At 39.1% G+C, this 12,244-nt stretch overlaps 1 protein-coding gene across 1 annotated transcript in view; it reads left to right on the top strand.

The window, feature by feature from the left end:
• The window catches only part of TTK (TTK protein kinase), a 40,939-nt gene that overhangs the window by 18,069 nt on the left and 10,626 nt on the right, over positions 1 to 12,244 (top strand). Inside the window, exons 7-17 of the mRNA XM_055809462.1 lie at positions 1,111 to 1,219; positions 1,303 to 1,375; positions 1,458 to 1,555; positions 2,581 to 2,680; positions 3,439 to 3,529; positions 4,374 to 4,555; positions 4,676 to 4,812; positions 6,219 to 6,345; positions 7,437 to 7,529; positions 11,375 to 11,532; positions 11,617 to 11,768. Coding sequence (XP_055665437.1) covers positions 1,111 to 1,219; positions 1,303 to 1,375; positions 1,458 to 1,555; positions 2,581 to 2,680; positions 3,439 to 3,529; positions 4,374 to 4,555; positions 4,676 to 4,812; positions 6,219 to 6,345; positions 7,437 to 7,529; positions 11,375 to 11,532; positions 11,617 to 11,768 — 1,320 coding nt within the window. The remainder of the gene's footprint in view (positions 1 to 1,110; positions 1,220 to 1,302; positions 1,376 to 1,457; positions 1,556 to 2,580; positions 2,681 to 3,438; positions 3,530 to 4,373; positions 4,556 to 4,675; positions 4,813 to 6,218; positions 6,346 to 7,436; positions 7,530 to 11,374; positions 11,533 to 11,616; positions 11,769 to 12,244) is intronic.

The following is a 12,244-nucleotide window of genomic DNA, read 5'->3' on the forward strand; positions in this document are numbered from 1 at the left end:
TGCCCTGACTTCTGTCTTCCTCTGACACAGTAGGTAGTTCTAGGGATTTAGAATGCAGCCTTCCAGAAACAGTACTGAAAAACCTAAATGAGAAGATATGCTTGTGGAAGATTCACCTATTTATGTTGTGATTGCTATTTTTTTTTATACTTTCCACTAGAACTGGAAAAGCTGCATGCTTTTGCAATGGCAGGCACCTGTTAAATGCTTTAAATCCAGATCTACAGAAACATAACTGAGACAGCACAAAAAGTTGTATCAAAATAAAATACACATAAAGGAAGTCGGCACAAAAGCAAGGTTCAAAAGGAGGAGGACAGGTCAGGGATATGATCAATATCTTGGGTCTCTGCAGTAGCCGGGAGTTTGTAAGGGTTGTCTACAGTTATATCTTTGAAATACTAGCTCTGAAACAGGCTAGGTTTTGATGCTTGATTTAGGATTTATTATAGCTACTTAGGTGTGGGTGTCCTTATCCTTCTGATAAATAATTGGAATGAACAATGAAAGAATCCAAATGTAAGCAGCTTGAAATCTCCTGGGGAATCCCTGTGGAGCAAGCTGTGGAAGCATCCTTTGGATGACGTTGTTTTGGAGCAGAGGTTTATTGTCAGAATGTAGATTTGGAAAATCATCTTGCTCTGAAAGCGTGGGTTTCTTCCTCACTCCCCCAAGATACTATTTAAACCAATGGTTTTAGTGCTTGCATTCCTTCTCCTGTATAAGAAGATAAGATTAACAGTGAGGTTTTTCACTTAAATTGCTTGGATAGTCTTTGGACATCTTTAATCTCCCTTTTATGTGTTTAAACATAGTTTACAACTATAGCTGTGTAGAAAACAAGTAGCTTATGTATTTAACAATTGTTACAGGCCATTCTATGTTTATTCTGGAAAGCTCCTTCTGCTTGTAAGTCTTGGGTTTTTTCTTTTTTTTACCTGAATTAGTGTCTTACATAATTAGATCAGTAGAAAATAGTGATATGTCATTGATACTAGATTACTGCAAATTATGCGTTTTTAATTTTTGCTTTTAAAAGAACATTTTTTCTTTTCAAAACAAATACGGTCTGCAGTATTATCTGAATAATTCTAACTAATTTGCCTACAGTATCAAGTACACAAGAGCCTGGACTTCAGAGCATAGCTGGAAATCACAAAAACGTAAAAAGGAATGATTCTGGTGAAAATTCTTCTACTGTTGCCAGACAATTGCTTGGGTAATGGCTCGAACTTACTTAATTTCTTAAAACATTGTTTAAAACCAAACACAGTGTTGTAGCATTTTTTTTCTTGTCTTCAGGGAGAAGTCACAGGAACTTGATGCTCTAGTTAATTACCACAATCCATTAAGACCACTAAACAAATCTAACCAGGTAGAACGTGTAACGTTTTGCTTCAAAATCTGAAACTTTTCATTCTGCTTTATACATCTGGTAACTTTCAGTTTGCTCTTAGGCCTGCCCCTTTGGGAGGATTCCAGTTACTCTAGTAACTGATGCTGGTGATGATGTGGAGAAGATGGATGTCCCACTTCCAGTTAGTGTTATGAAGAGGTATGGTTATTGGGTTTTCTGCAGCATAACAGATTTTAATACTTTTTTTTTACAACAGTCTTTTTATCGGATAGTGGAAATGTCAGATGTTAAGAATGTTAAAATCTATCTAAAGCTTATTGACAAATAGCCACAGTTGCAGTAGATATTACAATAACCAAAAGCATGCAAAGATCGATTTCTTGTTCTGGCTAATCGGTAGGCTCAAAAGAAATGGAGACCAAGGCAAAATAATTTTTGTTTGAAAAAACTTTACATTTCTGTATTACTGTTTCTAAAATTAGAGATAAGTCAGTCTTGTAACTTCCAAAAGACTTCTAAATCCTCATTTTTAATGCATGTGATGATGATTATATCTTATTTCTTAAGATATAATCTTATATATTAAGGAAGTGGTTATGCTCATGTTAGTTTGAATAACTATTTAGCAGTGGAATCGTCTGCTAACTAAGATAGCACTTTGCTACATGTTACCTGGCTCTAGTGGAGCTTGAAATTAAACAGGAGAAAGCTTCTCCCTGCCATCAAGTCTGTTATGCTAACTTTCTTCCTTTCTTACTGCTGTGTTATTAAATTCATGCAGAATTGGGAACTTTGGGGAGAAATACATAAAGAAAGAGTAAAAGCTGCTTACTTAGCTTCTCGGAAGTTAAAGCCCAATATTCTAAACCTGTGAAAGTGGTGGGATAAGGTATTTCACATAATAGTGGTGGTCTGTAGGTATTTAAAGATGTACTTTGGAACACATCATTGGGGTTTAGGATCCTAGCTGTAGCCTATTACCGGCTTTTTTAATGAAGACAACCAATTAAGTAATCTGTCATTTCAGAAGGTGATGGTGGCATTGTTACAGATCTTTTTTTTTCTTGTGTCTCACTTGGCTGTCAGAGTGGACCTACTTTTCTGTATATTTGAGACTTCTAGCCAAAAGCCTTCACACAACTGCTTCTTTCATCTTGTTCACAAAAGGCAATCACTAAATTATATGTTGGCATGTGATGTAATTAACAATGTTATTTCTATAGGCAAATATCTGGCTCCAAATGTACAGCCTTCACTGCACCTTTTCCACCATCAGAACCAAAATCTAGTAGGGGTGATTCCTGTGACCTGGGAGACTTACAGGTAACTTCAGTCTTTTTAAAGCAGGTGTTGGGAGCTCTACCTGGCTGTCCTATTGTATTAGGAAGGAAAATAACACTTTTTTTCAACTCAAAGAAATAAAGTAAAATTTTCCTTTATGCTAAGTAGTTACTTGTGAATAGAAATGTTCATTGCAGCTTTTAATTTGAAAATTGTTATGGATAATCAGAGATTTAAATCTCTTAAGATTCTCTTTTAATTAAGAATTATCTGAACAATTCATCTGATGGGAGAACTGGAGGGGTGTTACAAATCTGTTACATGGTTTATGAAGAGGGGATAAACAGATTTCATCTTGACTACAGGAGCTCTTTCAGCTGTAGTCATGAGCTTTATCATGGGAAGCACTCTATTCAGTGAAGTCCATTTAACTGAATACACTAAGTGCTCTTTGGAGCTGTAAATTATGGCTTTTGATAGAGATTAATTTTGAGCCATGCCTTGTTCTTTGTCCCTGTCTCCCAAAAGAAAGTTCAAGAATAGAAAGCATTTAGGTCTTCGTTATGGGAACTGTATGATGGGAATTCAGACTATTAACGTATTTAAAAATAGTATCAGTAATAGTTGTTTGTGTACCCAGCACTGTTTTCTGAAGCATACGTGCTTTGTGGTATGTTGGTTGTTAATTATCATAAGGGAAATGTCTTTTGGACACTAGGCTTGGGATCTCCTTCGATTATTTTTAAGATGCTTTTTGTTTTCTTTAGTCTTTAAAAATAAATAATTCCTTATGGTTGCAGATGTTGGAGGAGAACAGCTTAGAAACTTCTACCAATTCAACTATAACTCTCAAAACCAAAATGGATGTAAGTCATACAATGAAAAGAGAAGGTAACTATTAATACATATTTTAGTAATTTGAAATAGAATAGGCATTGAGAATTTGCTGTTCTGTATTTTAAAAAAATACATTGCTAACCAAAATATTCTTCAAAAAGTGAAAAAGTTGGTCTGCTTGTAACTGAGGAGCATTTAATTAAAAACAGTCACTTGAGTGGTACCTGTAAAAATAGTAAAATAGCAAAACCCCAAACCCACACAAATCCCCACTGCAGCACTTTGGTAGCTGAATTGCACTGAACTGCTTAGTGTGGGATACTGCTTTCTAGAAATTTGAAAAGAGAACTGAATGAGCACGTAAAGGAAAACTGTTAGGCTGTGCTATTTGCAGCCTGCTCTGTGATATTCCACCAGTTCAATGTGCTATTACCTCTGCAAAAGGAACCATGAGATGGAGCATGTCTGGTCCCTTTATGCCTCTGGCTTCAGTCATCACACTGGTTTATAGGCTGCCTGTTGTCACAGACAGCAGACTTCTAATTTGGAGTATTGCAATAGGTTTATCTTCAATGCTTTATAAACCTGTACGGTGTCCCAGGATGCTGTAGTACATACTACGAATATGATCTTTGTGTGTTGAAGGAAACAGTTGTATCTATTATTATTATAGTAGTATCCTAAGATTTTTGAAGAAATTTGCCATGTTATTACACTGAACTAAATATGAATCCTGAAGATTATATTAATGCCTGATTCCAGTAAGTCAGCTGTGTTTGTCTGTTCTGATGTAGAAAATGAGGTAAAATTATTCTAGAAACTCTGGGACAAATCTGTCAAACTATTTCAAGTACTAAATGCCAAGTATTTCAATAAGCTGACTTCCCCCCCCCCCCAGAAAATAGAGTCCAGCATCAGGAGCTCAAGATACCAGAGCCAAGGAGTCTGGAAAGTCAACATCAACCGTCTAGTTCTGGTGAAAGCTATAGAAAGCAGTTGGACCAGATTAAACTAAACTGTGTTAATGCCAGAAAAATACGGCCAATTCAAGAAGTAACAGAGAAAAGCTGCTACAGAGAGGTAAAGTAACAGGAATATGTAGTTTCTAACTGCAGCAGCCTTTACATGTTGAAAAAAAGAGTTCTATGTTCCTGACCGTGGCTCCTTATGTGGAATAATGTCTTACTTTGCCCTCTGTAGGGAAAACAATCAAGCCTTGAACAATCTAGTCATCCTGTTTCAAAAGGATTATCACCACCAGATGCTGTTTCTAGGAAATGTGATCCATCACGTGTTTGTGGAACACCAAGCACCACATATAATGATTATATGGACTGGTAAGCTACTTTGACCTGCATCCTCATGAACAGTAGTCAGTCTCTAGACTTTAGCAAGGTTTCTTAAGTTCTTCTGTTCAGACAGCGAAGATTTCAGAGTGCTTCCAACACTGTCAAGTGTCTGACTTGTAAGTTTCAGATTGCATTTGGGGAACTCTTGTCTTCCCTGTTAGCTTTTTGGTGTTTAGAAGTACATGATAAAATTAATAAGCCCTTATTAGAGCATTTGTCTTTCTCTGATCCCTGCTACATGACCATTTATTTCAGATGCCTTGTTTTTTGTGGCTGACAAGCTTTTTACATTGATAACTGTATATCAGTCTGGTTCCCATGATACAAGTATCTGTGGGATTTAAAGTGTAAGGAATCTAGAGGCTTGTGTAGTTGAGCTCTCGGGTTAGGAAATGCTAGCATCTGTTTATCCATGCAGTCTTGAGTTAAGCATAAGCCCCTGTCCGTAAGTTGATAAATCTTTCTAATTGTATGGTTACTATTTTCATAAGTCTCTAGGATGAATCGTACATCAAGGCTGTATGATGAATAAGCACTGTTCCTGTTGATAGGACCTCTGTCTGTAGCTGTAGAACTTAAATATATGTAGTGAACGAAGTACATCATCTCGTGATGGAACTTGATAAAAGCAGTCCTTGAATAGGTTCTGGTTTTGCTTTTTTCAAACTTTGATGACATGGAGATTAGTAAATATGCAGGATTGTTCAGTGCTTTTGTGTTCAGAGAGAACGATGCTTTTGACTGGTATTGACTTCTTTCCAAACTTGTTATTTTATTCTGTATAAAAAAATCATAGGCATATCAATACTTCTCCGGTTCTGATCTTGGCATCCGTTTCTGTAAATACTGTGAAGGGGGTAAAAAAGTATATTTGGTAATATAATTAAGTACATGTGGATACATCAAGGAAATAAATCAAAAAACATAAAGGATTTCTTGCAGTCTTTAGTTTTCTTACACATGATCTTTCTGCTTGTATAAAGTGTAGCTGAAGTGCTCAAAAGAAAAAAACCAAACAACCAACAAATCTCATAATTGTAAAAAGTCTCAATCTAGAAAGGTTTTGAGTGAAGAACAGTAAGCTAAAGAAAACTAGCCTAGTTATATAGTGCTTTCATTTTTCGGTTTGTGGGAGTGTCAGCTAGTATCTGAAGATGAGGATTTAATTAGTTACTGATCTAAGAAATATTTCCCAAGTATGTTACAGTTTAAGTGTACTTCTACTTCAAGAAGTTGAAGTGGTCTTAATGCTAATTATTGAATGTAGCAGAGGCTTGGGATTTTAGTAGTCAGTAGGGTTTAACTTCCAAGAAGCACTGAAGATTTCAACTTTGTTAGAATAATCTTTAAAAAAAATACAGCTAAATGCAGAAGTTGTTCATAATTTCCTTTAGTTTCAGAACACCAGTTGTAAAGAGCAACTTCCTACCAGGATGTCAAAATTCTGCTTCCTACAGCCAGCTCCCATATTTGCTACCACGTACCTCAGCAACTCCATTTCAAAATCAAGTTGGCTTGCAGGTAATTTCAGGCTGTCTACCATTTTTCAGTACATATTTTCGTTGGAGACTACTAGGTTAAATGTATGTATCTTTTTAATCTAAAGTTGCTGCTCATCTTTCTAGATGAGTAATGGAAAGTAGTCTGTATTGCTTATTCTCAGAATAACTCTTCATATGTATATCTGAATTTAGGTAAAATAAGTCAGTGTTTGAAAAATCAATTCGGTTGTGTCAAAATCCTGAAGCCTTTGTCTGAAATCTAAACCTTTTCAGATCCTACTTCATTACAGAGGCAAGAACTAGAGTAGCTATTTTTGTGCTGCTATGCTTTGCTAATGGTGTACAGCCCACTACAGTGTAGTACCCATAAAAAGAAGCAGTGTATTTTAAAAAACTGTAGGAGTTTGAGGGAGGTAGAAGAATGAAGAATTACATTCCTTCTCCTTTTTGTTAGATTTCACAAATTATGCTTATTTTTAGTGGCCTGAAATCGTGTAAAAATGGGTTACCTTAGATGGGTTGTACATTCAGGTAGGAATCTTCCCAACTGTAGATAGCAATTGGGGTATAGGTTTGTGCTTCCTACCAGAGGATTAAAATTTAAAATTTGTGGCCGTTCTACAGCTTGCTGTAGCAGCTACAGGCAATGCAGGCTGTTTCAGCTTTATAACACTGAAGTCCACTAGCTAGTAGTTGGCTTCAAAGAAAATTGTAGGTGATTTGAGTGCAGCTCTAAGTTTAGTTGCCTCCTGTGATTGAAAGTCTGTTTAGAGATGATATCGGAAACCACATTCTCTAAGGAAGGTGGTGTCTCCAATGATCTGAGAAGCCTTATTAAAGAACAACCTTTTCTTGACTTCCAGTGTGAAGAACGTTGGTATCTTTTATAAGAGTTCCATGATGCTACATGCCAAGTGATGATCAGTATACAAATACTTTTGCTATGGGGATCTTTAGCTTTCATTTAAACTTGTAACTTCACTACACTATTTGGTTCAGAAAGACCAAGACAACTGAAAGCGGATTAACTTAATAAAAAGTAGAACTCTACCAAGCTCCACTACATGTATACTAAGAGTTATTTCCTTAACTTTTTCTGTATGTACACAGGTTCCAGCTTCTCTACCATCACACGAATGTCTTGGTATCAAAGGAAGAGTTTATACGATGCTAAAGCAAATAGGCAGTGGTGGATCAAGTAAGGTAAGATGCTCTTTTTTTTCCTTTTAGACAGTCATGCATTTACACAGTAGTTATATTATAAACATACGTGTTGAAGTCTTCTAATGAGTGCCCAGTACTGACACATACAATATGTCTGAGTGACCTAGAGTTTCTAGGAATTTATTGTTTTAATGCTATGCTTAGACTTTATCCCTCATGGATGCAGAAGAAACATATTTATGGCCCTTTGTACCTCCTTTTAATTTTGTTTCATGTTTGCATATGCAGGAACTGACAGAACCAAAGTGGTACTGAGCAATCAAGCTGTGTGCTTTCTTATGACACATCCAGACTGTTTCTTCCGTCACAAGAGATGGGAAATTTAGTTTTAAATGTTGCAATACTTAAAATCATAGAATAGTTTTGGTTGGAAAGGACCTTTTAAAGGTCATCTAGTCCAACCACCCTGCAATGAGCAGGGACATCTTCAACTAGATCAGGTTGTTCAGAGCCCCGTCCAGCCTGACCTTGAAGGTTTTTGGGGCTGGGGCATCTACCACCTCTGGGTAACCTGTTGCAGTGTTTCGCTGTCCTCATTGTAAAAAAAAAATTCTTCCTTGTATCTAGTCTAAATATACCCTCCTTCAGTTTAAAACAATTACCCCTTGTCCTATCACAACAGGCCCTGCTAAAAAGTCTGTTCCCATCTTTCTTACAAGCCCTTTTTAGGTACTGGGAGGCTGCTGTAAGGTCTCCCTGCAGCCTTCTCTTCTCCAGGCTGAACAACCCCAACTCTCAGCCTGTCTTCATAGGAGAGGTATTCTAGCCTCTGGTCTTTTTGTGGCCCTCCTCTTCTGGACTCTCTCCAGCAGGTCCGTGTCCATGTGTTGAGGGCCCTGGAGCTGAATGCGTTACTCCAGGTGGGGTCTCTTGAGTGGAGTAGAGGGGGAGAATCAAGTCTCTTGATCTGCTGGCCGTATTTCTTTAGAATCCAGCTCAAGATACAGTTGGTCTTCCGGGCTGTGAGTGCACACTGCCAGCTCCTGTCCAGCTTTTCATCAGTACCCCCAAGTCCTTCTCAGCAGGGCTGCTTTCAATCCCTTCATCTGCCAGCCTGTGTTTATACCTGGGGTTGCACCAACCCACGTGCAGGACCTTGCACTTGGCCTTGTTGAGCCTCATGAGGTCAACACAGGCCCACTTGAGCTTGTCCAGGTCTCTCTGGATGGCATCCCTTTCCCTCAGGTGTGACAACTGCACCACTCAGCTTGGTGTTATCCGTAAACGCGCTGAGGGTGCACTTGATCCCACTATGCCATTGATGAAGATATTAAATGGTACTGGTCCCAGTATGGACCCCAAGGGACACTGTTTGTCACTGGTCTCTGTCTGAACGTTGAGCAGTTGACCAGCGCCCTCTGGATGTGACCAACCAATTCCTCATCCACCGAACAGTCCACCCATCAAATCCATCTCTCTCCAATTAAGGGAGAAGAATGTTGTGGGGGGACCATGTCAAAGGCCTCACAGAAGTCCAGATAGGTGACATCTGTCACTCTTCCCTTGTCCACTGATGCAGTCACTCCATCATAAAAAGACCGCTGGGTTGGTCAGGCAGGACTTGCCCTCGGTGAAGCCACGCTGGCTGCCTCGAATTGCCTCTCTGTTGTCCATGTGCCTTGCCATAGCTTCTAGGAGGATTTGTTCCATGCTTTTCCTAGGCACAGGTGTGAGGCTGACAGGTTGGTACCTCCCAGGGTTCTCCTTTCTACCCCTTTTAAACATGGGTGCAATGTTTCCCTTTTTCCAGTCACCAGGGACTTTACCTGACTGCCATGACTTCTCAGATATCATGGAGAATGGCTTGGCAGCTACATCAGCCAGTTCCCTCAGGACTCTGGGATGCATCTTGTCAGGTCCCATAGACATAAGTATGTTCAGGTTCTTGAGGTGGTCTTGGACCTCATCTCTTACAGAGGGAGGGACTTTGCTCCTCCAGTCCCCGTCTTGTGGTCCACCCACTTGAGAGGTGTGGGAAGAGAGGTTGCCAGTGAAGACTGAGGCAAAAAAGTTAAGAATCTAACATGATTCTGTTAATCCAGAGAGCAACACATTGAAAAGAATAACAGAATAAAATAGAGTATTTCAGTTGCAAGAGACCCACAGCAATTATCTAGTCCAACTGCCTGACCATTTCAGGGCTGATGAAATGTTAAAACATGTTAAGGGCATTGTCCAGATGTCTCTTAATCACTGACAGGCTTGGGGCATCACCAGCTCTCTAGAAAGCCTATTCCAGTTGACCACTCTCTTGGTAAAGAAATGCTTCCCGGTGTCCAGCCTAACCCTCCCTGATGCAGTTTTGAACAATTCCTATGCATCCTATCACTGGACAGCAGGGACATCTTGTGTCTGGCATTACTCTGTTCTAGTTGCAGAATCCAGCTTTTGGACTTGCTAAACTTCATGCCATTGATTTCCCAGTGCTCAGACTTATCTAGATCCCACTGCGAGGCCTCCTGTCCCTCAAAGGGAGTTAATAGTACCTTCCAGTTTGGAATCATCAGCGAACTCACTTATGGTGTATTCAACTCCTGCATCAGATCACTGATAAATACATTGAACAGAACTGGCCCTAGAATTGAACCCTGAGGAACATCACTGGTGACTGGTCACCAGCCAGATGTAGCCCCACTCACTGCAACTGTTTGAGCTCGGCCACTGAGCCAGTTCTTCACCCAGTGCACTGAACCCACTCATTCCGCAGTTGGACAACTTGTCCAGAAGGATGCTGTGAGGGACAGTATCAAAAGCTTTATTAAAATCCGTAAGAACTACATTTGCTGCTTTCTCTTCGTACACTAGGTGGGTGACCCTATCGTAGCAGGATATCGAATTAGTTAAACAGGACTTTCCCTTTGTGAATCCATGTTGACTGTGCCCGATTATTGCCTTGTCCTTTAAACAGCAATCGATAGCACCCAGTATGATCTTGTCCAGAATTTTTCCAGGAACTGAGGTTAGGCTAACAGGTCTGTAGTTCCCTGAGTCTTCCCTCGTGCCCTGGTAAACTGGGATAACATTGGCTAGCTTCCAGTCAGCAGGGCCCTCCAGGAAGAATAGCTTCCTTGTTGGCAGTGTACAATCGCAGAGCAAGGTAGGGTGGAAGGGGCCTCTGCGTGTCACTTGGTCCAATGGTCTGATTAAAGCAAGGCTGGAATAGGGCAGGTTTCTTGTGGCCTTTTGCAATAGAGTTTTGAATATCACCAAGGATGGAGATTTCACAGCCTCTCTGGACAACCTACTCCCCTGTTCGACTACATGATGGTGGAAGAAAATTTCCTGACATCTAATCAGATTTTCCTTATTAGCTATGCTTATTGCCTCTCATACTTTGATGGCTCAGGAGTCTTTTTCATACTTTCCTTTTAAATAGCTGAAGACAGCAATAAGTTTCCGTGTAGCATTCTTGCCTGAAGTGTGAATGGACTCAGTGCTCTCAAACTTTTCTCCTGTGCCATGTGGTTTAGCCTCCAAATCATTTTGGTGTGTTGAAATGGATGTGCAGTGGCAGGTCAATTCCTTTTCTCTGTGGGAGGTGTTTTGCATTCTCCATCCTTGGAACACTTCAGATTTGTGATCAAATATACCTAGTGAAATACAGTATGGTACCAGGATGGTTTCTGATAGAGGTAACTGGTGGCTTCTTTAGGTTTTCTTCAGGCTGACTTGTATGAAGTTCTCTAAATTTGGTGTTGTTGCTTCCTTTTGAAAAGGTATGCTTTTTCTTAGAAAGAGATTCGGGCTGTGGTGAAATGGACTGTAGTAAGACAGAATACTGGTTGGAGGGTTGAATGAAGCTATTCATGGGTACTATGTTGCAGGTGTTTCAAGTACTGAATGAGAAGAAGCAGCTGTATGCTGTCAAATATGTGAACCTAGAGGAAGCTGATCAACAGACTGTTGAGAGCTATAAGAATGAAATTGCTCATTTGAATAAACTGCAGCGACATAGCGATAAGATCATTCGCCTTTATGACTAGTGAGTAAACACTAATTTTATTAAAGCACTATCTTTTTATATAAAGTCGCCTTACATTTTAACAGAAGTATATTTATTTTTTAGTGAAATTACTGATCATCATATCTACATGGTAATGGAGTGTGGAAATATTGACCTCAATAGCTGGCTTAAAAAGAAAAAAAACATCGATCCATTGGAACGAAAGAGCTATTGGAAAAATATGCTGGAAGCTGTTCATACAATCCATGAATATGGTATTCTTAAATAATTCTAGGTATTTGTATAGGTTATATGGCAGAGATAATATGAATGTATTTAAGTTTTGGAGGCGGTGCTGCTCTTCGGTGTAAGCCTAGTAATCTTCAAAGATTCCTGTATTACGAAAAAAATTTTAGAGAAACAAAAGATGACAGTAAACTTGATGCAGAAGGTAGACTATCTTTGGTAACTCAAAGGGATCTCTAAGTATCACTGCTGCATAATGTTTTGTTTCCTTGCAACAACCAGGAAATCTTTTCTGTATTGGAATACACTGCATACTTCTAACACTACACTTCTAGTACTACTTGTTCTCAGACTCTTTTTAGCCACTCATCTTCTCCAAAGAAGCTTTGACATTAATGACAGCTTTTACACAGCTCTGTCATCTTTATTTTGACATAGTGCTTCAGCTTTTTCTCATAGTTCTTCAGGACTTTCATCTTTATCTATGTAACTGAAGTGCATGCAT

This window comes from Falco peregrinus, chromosome 7, assembly GCF_023634155.1.
Source record: "Falco peregrinus isolate bFalPer1 chromosome 7, bFalPer1.pri, whole genome shotgun sequence".
In the NCBI taxonomy this organism is placed as follows: Eukaryota; Metazoa; Chordata; class Aves; order Falconiformes; family Falconidae; genus Falco; species Falco peregrinus.